The sequence below is a fragment of the Eptatretus burgeri genome, chromosome 15, assembly GCF_056783735.1.
Source record: "Eptatretus burgeri isolate ZD-2024b chromosome 15, Ebu_testis_v1, whole genome shotgun sequence".
In the NCBI taxonomy this organism is placed as follows: domain Eukaryota; kingdom Metazoa; phylum Chordata; class Myxini; order Myxiniformes; family Myxinidae; genus Eptatretus; species Eptatretus burgeri.
This window is the reverse complement of record NC_140975.1, coordinates 68,163,312-68,175,092: the sequence shown is the minus strand read 5'-3', so window position 1 is coordinate 68,175,092 and position 11,781 is coordinate 68,163,312. Positions and strand designations below refer to the sequence as shown.

At 42.7% G+C, this 11,781-nt stretch overlaps 1 protein-coding gene across 3 annotated transcripts in view; it reads right to left on the bottom strand.

Moving 5' to 3' along the window:
- Positions 1 to 1,707: 1,707 nt before the first annotated feature.
- The window catches only part of DHX38 (DEAH-box helicase 38), a 42,200-nt gene continuing 32,126 nt past the window's right edge, over positions 1,708 to 11,781 (bottom strand). For 2 of the 3 annotated variants that reach the window (XM_085856642.1, XM_085856643.1), the window contains 7 exons: positions 9,696 to 9,850; positions 9,415 to 9,570; positions 9,182 to 9,316; positions 8,553 to 8,678; positions 7,621 to 7,716; positions 7,411 to 7,532; positions 1,708 to 4,319 (listed from right to left, as the gene is read on the bottom strand). In XM_085856642.1, coding sequence (XP_085712768.1) covers positions 4,235 to 4,319; positions 7,411 to 7,532; positions 7,621 to 7,716; positions 8,553 to 8,678; positions 9,182 to 9,316; positions 9,415 to 9,570; positions 9,696 to 9,850 — 875 coding nt within the window. In that variant the 3' untranslated portion in view covers positions 1,708 to 4,234. Of the gene's footprint in view, positions 4,320 to 7,404; positions 7,533 to 7,620; positions 7,717 to 8,552; positions 8,679 to 9,181; positions 9,317 to 9,414; positions 9,571 to 9,695; positions 9,851 to 11,781 lie in introns of those variants that run through there. The other variant, XR_015051611.1, reaches the window with a different exon arrangement.

Sequence of the window (11,781 nt, the reverse complement as noted above, 5' to 3'; positions counted from 1 at the left end):
AAAAGAAGTTTTTTTTTCAGAAGTTTACCACCGTTGATGCAGTCTTTTACACCACCCTATTTAACACATTATATTAATTCTTCATGCCTGTTTGTCCTTTATGGCATCCCTAAAACGGTGTCCTGTTTGGAATGAATTTTAATTTTGCTTGACTGCCAGACAAACAGAGTAAGAAAAATTACCTTACTCCTCTGTGTGCGTGCACGATTGGGATGAGATGCCACACAATTTTCCAAATTCAGAGCCAAATTCAGAGCCAAACTTGGTTTTGGCCAAGTGCAGGTTCGTGTTCCAGTTCATGTTCAAAATACAAGTTTAAATTCAGTATTTCCTCGATCATAGACCAAAGCCTGTAGACAGACAGGGAGACAGACATACCAGAGTGAACCAGTTGCTTAACCCGAGTGAACCAATTGCTTAACCCTGCTTTGCGCTTCATGCACGTGTGGAAAAAGATCATGAAAGCAGTACTAGAGGGATGAAATAACTATCTGAGTGAACGAGATGGAGTAAAGAGACAACCAATGTCAGAAATGGATTAACTACTCAAGTGGCAATTGTTACAGATGAGTACAACATTTAATTGTGCTTTGGTGAAGGTTATATTGGTCGTTACATTTCCTGTTAAGCAGCAGCAGATGAGCAAGTCAAGTTGAACAAGATGTGAGGCAGGGGAGCCAGCCCAGAAGGGAGAACAGTATTCCAGCAAACTGCAGATGAAAGACTTGTAAATGGATGGGAGTTCAGGTGTGCCAAGGAAGGACTTCCAAGGTACACTTCATGTTCGAAGCCATATGCTATTATTTGAAGAAGTTTGACAAACACTAAAATAACTATTTAACAATAGAAAAAGAGACCCTTGCACTTCTGCTAGCTTTGCAACAGTTTGAGGTATATTTAGGTACAAGTACTTTTCCAGTTGTCGTTTTCACAGATCACAATCCTTTCACTTATGAAATGAAGAATAACCAGAGAGTTGATGTCAAAGCCACCCAATTGCTCACCTGTTTATACATTTATCGTTTTTAAAAGACTAGTCAAATAATATATTTTTATAAAGCATTGCAGTGAAGTCTGATCCAAAAATTTTAAAGCAATATATGTATTTGTATATTGTAATCAGTAAACTAGTACACATATTAAATGAATGGCAAGCGTCTAGTATAAACAGGCGAGCAATGGGTGGCTTTGACACCATCTTAGGTTGAAATTTAAAAAAAATTAAAATCATTTGTTAATTTCAACTTCACTACACCAATAGTATACCCCAAAGGAACCTACATGCCAAATATCAGCATCCTAGTACACATATTAAATGAATGGCAAGCTTCTAAAAAAAATAACTTGCACCAACAACTTTAACGTTGATGTGCTACAAAAAAGTTAAGTTCAAAACAGGTCAAAAATTTAACATTTGAAATTTTTTTTTTTCAACTTCACGACATCAATAGTATACCCCAAAGGAACCTCCATGCCAAATATCAGCATCATAGTACACATATGAAATGAATGGCAAGCTTCTAAATAACTTGCACGAAAATTTTTAACATTTTCACGCTCACGCCGGGGGTATCGCTATAGCTCTCTGTTCTTCGAACAGGCGAGCTAAAAATCAGAGACTGACGAGATGAGCTTGCCTTCACGTGAATTCAACTCAGAAATTAGACACATCAAAGCCAAAGATGATGTAAATGCCAATGCTCTGTCAAGATCGGAATAACTGGGGGATTCTTCTTGTAGTGTGTTGGGAAGTATTATTGAAGGTAATCTGTTTTGTTTTGTTTTTATTTCAAATGATACTCTTGGCTGTGAAAGTATACATTTTTTTTCGTGTATGTTTTGTGTAAAGGATAAGAAAGTTATCGCTCTGCTCAAGCTTTCTTCCTTGAAGGGGGAGAGTGTTACGGACCAGTATATTCATTTAATTGCTTTGAGGAATGTTATATTAACTGTTAAATTTCCTGTTAAGTCACCTAACAAGTATAACACCAATAACAACAAGAGGAAAACGGCAAGGAGTTTGAGAATGAGAGAAGGAGGAGGAGATCAGGACAACAAGGAGAGAAGGCATGGACACGTTCTCTTGAGCTGCCACATTCTGTTTAAAGCGGTAGAAATCATTTTAAAACCGACATACCCAGAGAAGGAGGAATCGGTGGCCTTCTGTGTGTGAACCTGGGAGTGTTCAAGGACTCACCTCTTCTCTGACCACGACAGATCAACTTCAACCGGCTGTGCATTGGTCTGTAAAGATTCAGCTTCACTTATAAATCATACCCTGTGAGGTATTATTCATTGAACTCGCTTTACTCGTGGAATGTATCTGTTGAATATTGCACTGCTGTTATTTCAGCGACAATTTTGAAGCTGCTCCTTGTCTTTTGGGGTGATTTACATGCCATTCTGGAGAAGGCACTCGGCGGATTGACCAGTGCACATTCTTTGAGCTTATTCATCCCTCCAACGTTTCCTATCCTTCAACAAACACGTTGTCCTTTGCAGCTTGGAGTTCCCGTTTTCATCATCTCAACTTTACCTGTGGACTCAGTCATCGTATCACTGAAGCATAGAGAAGAACCTAACTTCTGAGCAGCACTTGTAAAACACGACTGTCCAGTCGGCTTCATCCGGTGCGCACTCTCCGGACTAGATCCTTTCCACCATGCTCACCGCCCTTTCACCCATTTATAACCCGCTGAGGTTACTGCACAAACTGCTTGCTTGAGCTAAGTTGCCACATCGAGAGTCGTGAGTTAGCTTATAGCTGCGTTGTTGTCTGTGATGTTTGTACTTATTTAATTTGGGGATTCTCAAGAAAGTCAGTGTTACAATTAATTAGTATTATTGTGCTTTAGGTAAACAGTAGGGATTCATAAATATTCCTTATAACATTACCATTCTGTCTACTGTCATACGATGGTTCCACCCTTAAAACAACACCAACGGCACATCAGTGTCTGCATTACCTCCGCCACTGAAGGTGTACGGAGGTTATGTTTTCATCCCTGCTTATTTGTCTGTGAGCAGGATATGTCAAAAAGTTATGGACGGATTCGAACAAAACTTTGTGGACAAGTTCGGTGTGTGACAAGAACAAGCCAATTAATTTTGGTTCAGATCCAGCCCATCAGTGGGATATAAAATGTAAACTGTTCTGCCTGGCAGAGGTCTGCGCTCTACCGAGTGCCGTTCTAGTTTATTTGCTGTCATGATGCCCACCGGGTTACCGTTACCGGTGCACTCGTTGCAGTGCCCTGACGTCCGACGCCTAACAATAATGCAGGAAGAAAAAAAAAACATAACAAAATTTTGTGTATTAAACACATTCCAACATGAGCGAGAATTGCTTTGCAATGCATGTCCCCTACCAATGTGATATTTTCAAAGTCAAAAAAGAGTATAACTGAAAGATTGACGAAACACCCTGAAACTTGGACTTGTTCTGTAACTTATAATCATAAAGTCATGTAACAAGTTTCAGTTGAACATGTTAAAGGGTATGGGGGGGGGAGGTCAGAAAAACAAGTGGGATGTATGGATGGACGGACAGGTGGAGAACAAACCCAGTCCCTCCGGTGAAACTGGTAGGGGACTAATAAAAGATTAATTGGGAAGAACATGAACAGAATTTACCTTAAAAGGTTTATTGTACACAAAATATAGAAATCAAAAAATCTGAGAAGGGGAAAAAGTTCAGAGAAGAAAAGGAGCCTTTTTGTCTATAAAAAGAAGGTGAATGTTATGGTGTGAATAATATTGCCAAAGAGGAATATAGTGAAGACAAGAAGAGACCATTGAGTGAATGAGTCCGACACAATGGCATCGATGGAGTGCACTCGCCTTTGAGCCTTCTTGTCCGAGTTCAATTCCTGGCCCGACTGTCACGTGTCCACCTTGTGCTTTGCAGATGTGGCGGTGCATCAAAACATGTGCCGTCTGTCAGATGGTCCATGAAGCCAGGCGTCCTGTCTGCCGGCATGCATTGGTGGATGTTAAAGAGCCCACGATGTCCTCCAAAAGTCGGTGAGTTCTCTTCGGCACATTGAACAAATCGCAAATTTCCGCCATAAAAATCTCTATAAAGTCCAATCCCCGAGTACCTGCTCACCCAATATGGACCACTGGTCCATGGTGCAGCCTTAAACATGGCCGAGATCAGTAACGGTGATAACACGAGTGAACGATGGTAAAACGTAAATTAATTGGCAAAATAAACGGCCCAAGGACTTGGTGTTTACAAGCCAAAGCGGGCAGGTGTGCGGCGAGGTGTGGCTGGTGAGCCGGGTTCACGGAGGCCAGGTGTACAAATCTTTGTACTCCTGAAAACATACACGCAAGCACACAATGAACACGCAATTATAATAAGGGACATTTTCACAAAAGCGGGTCAGGTAACGGTAAAGACTGTCCGAGAATTTTTATCAAGCATATATTGCCCAGTCAGTGCAGAGGCCTTATGGTGATCCTTAGTTGCTGACATCATTTGAACATTTTTCTAGGCCTTATAAGGGGTTCAAGCACTATTTTGAGAATATCAAAGAAAGTTGATTTTTGAGTTTATTCTTTGCTGTTACCTGACCTGCTTTTGTGAAAATGTCCCATAAACAGAAGTTATGAAGCTTCAGTGAGTGGACCTGCTGTGCATGCATGTATTACATGCGCCTTTACGTCCAAATGTGTATGTGTGCGCATACACGAGGTGTTTGAAACGTTCTACGAATGATACACGCATGATAATAGTCCAAGATGAGACAAAAATGTGCAACGAGGTGCATGTTAAAATATTTTAAAAGTTTTAAATCAATATTTGTATGCAGTAAACACCAAAATATCACGGGTTTATGCCTGGTGTTGGCTTAATGACGAGAGTGGTGGGCTTGGAATCCTACGGCCCTGAGTTCAAATCCCCCTCAGCTGTTGAACTAATACCAGGTGGGGTTGACTCTGCCTGTCACCCTGCCGAGGTCGGCAAAATGAGTGCCAGCTTGCTGGTATACTGTGTCGGAGTGGCGACCCATTCAGGATTTTACCCAATAGGCAAGGAGACTGCGTATGCAGCATCAAGGCTCCGCACAGAGTATGGTCCCAATGGATGGATGGATCACGGGTTTCGATCATGGGCAAGCTATTGTGTTCCGATTTAGTTATCGCAGTATGTATTTCATTTCGGCCAATCGTGGTTTTTGAGCTGAGGTGAGTCATTGTTTGTGTAGGGTGTACGATTCCCTCCTATGACGAGCCTTTTCTCGTTTCTCACGCACCGTTTATTGCAGTAATCAGACCTGCATATGGAACGAAGCTAAGTTTAATAATGAATCGTCATCGAAGAGGAAATGACATACGGAGATCCTGTAATACTAGATCTACAAGATCTATTCGACACACAAGAGTTAATGGCACCCATATGTAAAACAATGGACAAAATTAGTTGTGGCAAAAGGCAGAGAAAGGTTATGACACTGTACCAAAAAATTGAGTCGTTAGATGGGTTGGTAAGACGTCAAAGTGCGGCATCTGTGGGCCATCATTACGGGATCAATGAATCGACTGTGTGGTAAAAGTGAGTCAAATATCCGTGCAAGTTCCCGCTCTGCAAAGCGCTAATGTCTCATTCCAGCCCCGTCATCCTCAGATTGAAAGGATGGAAACCAGCACTTGCTGTTCGGATTGAGGACCAAATGCAGAAAAAGGTTAGTTTGAGTGGATCGTTGGACAGGAGAAACCATTGCAGATTTACCAACGTTTACATGAAGGCTCCAGTTACATGAAAGCTGAAGGCTCCAGTTCATGATGCTGCGAAAAACTACCCACTGCAGCTCATGGAACAAATTGAGGCAAAGGGATTTACATGCTGGAGCAGGTTTTTAATGCCGAAGAGACGGGATTATTTTGGAAGTGGATGCCATCTCATACCCTCGTGTCCAAGCAGGAAGGATCGGCTTTGGGTCAAGATGGCGAAGAATAGTCTTACCCTTTTTCTGTGTGTCAATGCAGCAGGCGACTCTGCATGCTCCCGATGATCCAACAGCCAAGTCATTGCAAGTTCTACATCCACATCTTTAAAACCTCCACCCTCCCCCTTCTAACAGCATCATCATCATTGTCATCCAGAGCTCAGTCTTGTGGTTTATATTTACGAAAGAGTATGTAATATGTTTACCCTCACCCACCTTGCTGTTTGTAGAAATTAAAAAAGGTAAAACTCGTGCTTTTGTTTATTTTATTTACATGTTTATTTCAATGTTAACATGTTTTATATTTATTTTACGTGTTTATTAACCTCCGCCATCGAAGATGGACAGAGGTTCTGTTTTCACCCTTGTTTGTTTGTTTGTGAACAGTATTACGGAAAAACTCCTCGACGGATTTTGACGAAACTTGGTGGGGGTATTAGGTATGGTTCAAGGATCATGCCATTAGATTTTGGACTTGATCCAAAGTCCAATATGGCCGCTATGACGGCCATTTTGAAAAAAATATTTGAATTTTTGGTTTTGCATTTCTACATGTTTTAAGTGATTTCCAACCCCCCTACCCCCAAAAAAAATTGTTAGAGAAAAAAAAACAATTTTGCAACTTTTTTTTCAAAAAAATTTCGATTTTTTTTTTTTGCCATTTCTACATGCGCGTCAATTTAGTTTAGTTTATTCAATCGTGGTTCAGTAGAGTGTGATCCGTTTTGGCCATTTTGAAAAAATATTTGATTTTTTTTTTGCATTTATACATGTTTTAAGTGATTTCCAACCAAAAAAAAAAATTGTTAGAGAAAAAAAGAAAAAAAAAGAAAATTTTGCAACTTTTTTTTCAACAAAATTTCGATTTTTTTTTTTTTTTGCATTTCTACATGTTATAAGTGATTTCCGACAAAACCATGCCAAAATTATAATTGCGGCTGATTTTGGAACTTCAGGTGGATATACTCACGTAAAATCAATTTCTGTCTCAAGCAATCCAGTTATGACGAATGAATTGAGTATGTAAAAGTTAAAAGTAAAAGGGAAAGTTGCAAACTATAACCCTGTGAGCACTGTTGACGTCAAATTGAATGAATAGGATATCAGGTTCACTTGAGTGACCTAGCAGTATTGGCAGTGGAGGTTTTGCACTCTACCGAGTGCTCCCCCTCTAGTTTCAATTGCGACGTGTTTATTTATCGATGCCGCCGACCATCCTCTATTTTCTCGAAGCCCAGGAATCAATCCCCCCTTTTCTCATTGGCCCTTGGTTTCCACAACCGCGGTTTCAACTATCGTGCCTTTTCCAGGAATCTAACCCCCGTGATATTTTAGGGTTTACTGTATGACAAAATCAAACCGACATTGACCCATCTTGGACTATCGCGAGTATCTCGTTCAAAGAACCTTATGAACGCCCCATGTACGAATATATTCAAAGCTGTGAAATCAGCACCTGCACGAGGCTGCTGCATCCTTCCTTTGTCGCTGTTCACGTCGTGCCTTCAGCTGCTCTTCTGCCAGCGCCATCTCCTCTTCCATGGCTGAGAGCTCCCGTTTGGCACGCTTCCTGTTCTCCTGCAATCACGACGCCACACGCATCATCAAACATGCACAGCTCGCATCACTCCACAGTATACGGACTTGTGCTCAGAAACTTGGGTACCTGTCGGGATCTGCCCGCGTGTTTTACGCTGTAAAACATGGGGCCGAGCTCAGCAAGCCACTCTCCCTCAACTGCAGTCACGCACTGCATGTACTCCTGCACAGCACACCAGTGCACTCAAAATACAAGAATGCGTACTTAGGGATAGCGCAAACGTAAAAAAGATACCATCGCACTTGCACCAAAGAAAGTAAATTCAAAGCCCTTCTGTGCAGCTAATGTATCATTCTTCCTTCAAGGTCGAGAGAAGAACTAGTCTTGATTTGTAAAGGCCTACTGTCAATCTGCAGCTCACAGGTGGAACAATGAGTGGAATCTACAGAACATTGATTGAAGTATATTTACTGCTGTGTGAAGCAAGCAGCTGGAACTTTGGGTGTTAACTCTTCATCTAAGCAAACCCTTCATAACCCCTTTTGCTGTGACGAAGGGTGAACGCCCGAAAATCTCAACTCTCCCTCATTTCTCACCTATGGTTAGCATACCTCAAGCAATGTTCTGTTGATTTCATCCATCATTTCTTAATTTGTAATTTTTAAGAATTAACTCTTCCACGACTACTTTCATCGCTCATTTAACCACAAATACAGGAGGAGGGTTTCCGAAGCAACAACTTGCTTGGGCGGCAGCAAAGAAATTTTATCACCAAGTACAAAAGAAAAGACCAATTTAAGAAACTCTACCAGGATTATTGGAGGACTAACAAGAGAACAGACCCACCACTCCCTCCCCCATCCCACCTCCCCCAACACCCTCATCAGCCCTCAATTACTTTTTGGAAGAATTACCCTAGCCATGGCGGCATGATGGTGTCAGATCATAAATCCGAAGAAAGAATATTTGGACAACCAGATAGGCACCAAGATAACCTCGTCAAAATGGGAACATCTATGGCACAGTCAGACAGCAAACGGAGTAGGGACAGGTCGCACCTTGCTGGTCATGATGAGTTCATGGTAGACGATATAGTCCGGGGTGAATCCCATCCCGAACAGCGCACTGGTGGGGTGTAGATGGCAAGGCATGCCCGTCCGAACATTTACATACTCGCCAATACCCTACACAAAAGGAAAACACCTCTTAATCATTATCAACTGAACCAAGAGGTTTCCTCCTCATTTTGGACTCATAAATTTACATAATGGCCCCAGATGCCAATGGTTATGATGAGTGACCGCTCGTTTGAGATGTTCCTCGAAACCTGCCACCTCCCCTCCCCCGTTTGTGGAACCACCCATTCTGAGGCTCTTCAATCCCACTCGTTCCTCTAGAGCTTTTGCCCCCATTAACCCTTCCTTGCCAAACCCAACCCCGCTCCATTACTTGGGGATTACTGTGTTTCTTCCCTCCATTCTCCCCTACAATGCAATTCATTCCTTTGCTTGTTGTGACCACACATGACCCAAATCTCAGTATGTAGGTTTCCTTTTACTCTCAGTCACCTCACTCTTCAATCAGTTTACATATTGCATGGAATAAAACAATAAAGGATAAAAAAAAATCTGATTGGTAATTGTGGCAGCAGTTCGTGCCTCGTGATTCACAAATGATAGTCACCCACTTTCAGCTTGGCAGCCTGGTGGAAGTATGCCGAACAAACGCACTTGCGAACAATATCCCAATCGTTTCCGCAGGAATCCAGCGCCATATGTTGCTGAGTCATGATGTCCTTCAGCTGGGCACGTACTTCTCGGACCTGCACGAACACGCACGATCCTTGTCCTGGTACACACGTGCACGGCGGTCATTTTGCACAGACACCTGAGCGCTGTATTTGCATTCTGAGCACGTCACCTTGCGCATGGCCTTGGCGTGGATGAAGTGCTGATTAGACCAGAGAGTGGAATATCCATTTGTCTTCCACTGCTGGTACACATTGAGATAAGTGAGGTGGTCACTCTCAGGCACTGAGAACTTCTCCCGAGCTTGGTCGCTCTCCTCTTCACGGCCCTGCCACAAAGAACGTGCCACGTTAGAACATATCGCGGCCGTACCGTACACCCCATCCATGATGAGAATTCACGAAGCACATGTTTTTAGTTCCAAATCGCTGGGGAGAGGTGGCATGAGACTACCTTGGGCCTGTAGAAGATTGTTGGGACTGACAACATGGAGACGATGGCGAGAACCTCAGCACTGCAACCCATATCACATGCTACGATAAGCATCTTTGAGAGTGCCGGGTCGAGTGGGAACTCCACCATGAGGCGACCTGTGGTGGTTAGGGCTCCTGAGGGCCAGGATAAAGGGGTGCATTGTAATTAGGTAACAATTACAATAATGTAAAGGATTAAGAAAACAAGCCAATATGCAGATAGGATTCATAAACTGAACCAAAATCGAATTGGCGTTTTCTTGACACCTACCCAACTCATCCACCAAGGTTTATCATAATCCGTCCGTAACGTTTTGAAATATCGTGCTATTTATCCTTTTAGCCCTGTGTCTCAATTGTGAAGAATCACGTTAAAAAAACAATTAAACAATTCTCGTATCCGGATCGATTTTTTTTTTGTGCACATCATCAAGGCTCATGGAAGAAGTGGAACAGAATGGATCAGGATGCAACATAACAAAAAGAACAACAGGAAGAGAAGGGGGAAATGCTAACAGCAGGGCTGAGTGAGAAAATACAAGGAGACTGACAAACAAGGGATGCGGGTAATGGACAAACAATAGATGAGAGGTATGGGAGAATGCAAAGGGTGGACAAGATCATGGTTTTGGATGGGGGATGGTTTGAGATGGTGGTGAACAGCTCTGTCTTGAAGACCTGCAAGGGAGAATGAGGTTGAATAGAGTATGGAAGGTGGTTCCACTGGTGCGAAACAAGAGGAATGACAAGGGTACTCAATAGAGTGCATTCCTCCGCCAGGCTGATTAGTTTACGTTTTGTATCCCACTGATAGGCCGGATCTTGATTCGGACCTGAACCAAAAGTTAATCATCTTGTTCTTGTTACCTAACTCATCCACCAAGTTTCGTTTGAATCCAACAATAACTTTTTGAGATATTGTGCTATATACAGTGGGGAGAAGTATTTGATACACTGCCCATTTTGCAGGTTTTCCCACTTACAAAGCACGTAGAGGTCTGTAATTTTTTATCATGGGAACACTCCAACTGTGAAAGGCGGAATCTAAAACAAAAATCCTGAAAATCACATTGTATGATTTTAAAATAATTAATTTGCATTTTATTGCATGAAATAAGTATTTGATCACCTACCAACCAGTAAGAATTCCAGCTCTCACAGACCTGTTAGTTTTGTCTTTAAGAAGCCCTCCCATTCTCCACTCATTACCTGTATTAACTGCACCTGTTTGAACTCGTTATCTGCATAAAAGACAGCTGTCCACACTCAATCAATCAGACTCCAACCTCTCCACAATGGACAAGACCAGAGAGCTGTCTAAGGACATCAGGGACAAAATTGTAGACTTGCACAAGGCTGGGATGGGCTACAGGACAATAGGCAAGCAGGTTGGTGAGAAGGCAACAACTGTTGGCACAATTATTAGAAAATGGAAGAAGTTGAAGATAACAGTCAATCTCCCTTGGTCTGGGGCTCCACGCAAGATCTCACCTAGTGGAGCCTCAATGATCATGAGAAAGGTGAGGGATCAGCCCAGAACTACACGGCAGGACCTGGTCAATGACCTGAAGAGAGCTGGGACTCTTTTTGGTTTAAACTCCACTCGCCGTGTTTGGAGGAAGAAGAAGGATGCGTACAACCCCAAGAACACCATCCCAACCGTGAAGCATGGAGGTGGAAACATCATTCTTTGGGGATGCTTTTCTGCAAAGGTACAGGACGACTGCACCGTATTGAGGGGAGGATGGATGGGCCATGTATCACGAGATCTTGGCCAACAACCTCCTTCCCTCAACAAGAGCATTGAAGATGGGGCGTGGCTGGGTCTTCCAGCGTGACAACGACCCGAAACACAGCCAGGACAACTAAGGAGTGGCTCCGTAAGAAGCATCTCAAGGTCCTGGAGTGGCCTAGCCAGTCTCCAGACCTGAACCCAATAGAAAATCTTTGGAGGGAGCTGAAAGTCTGTGTTGCCCAGCGACAGCCCCCAAAACCTGAAGGATCTGGAGAAGATCTGTAGGAGGAGTGGGCCAAAATCCCTGCTGCAGTCTGTGCAAATCTGGTTA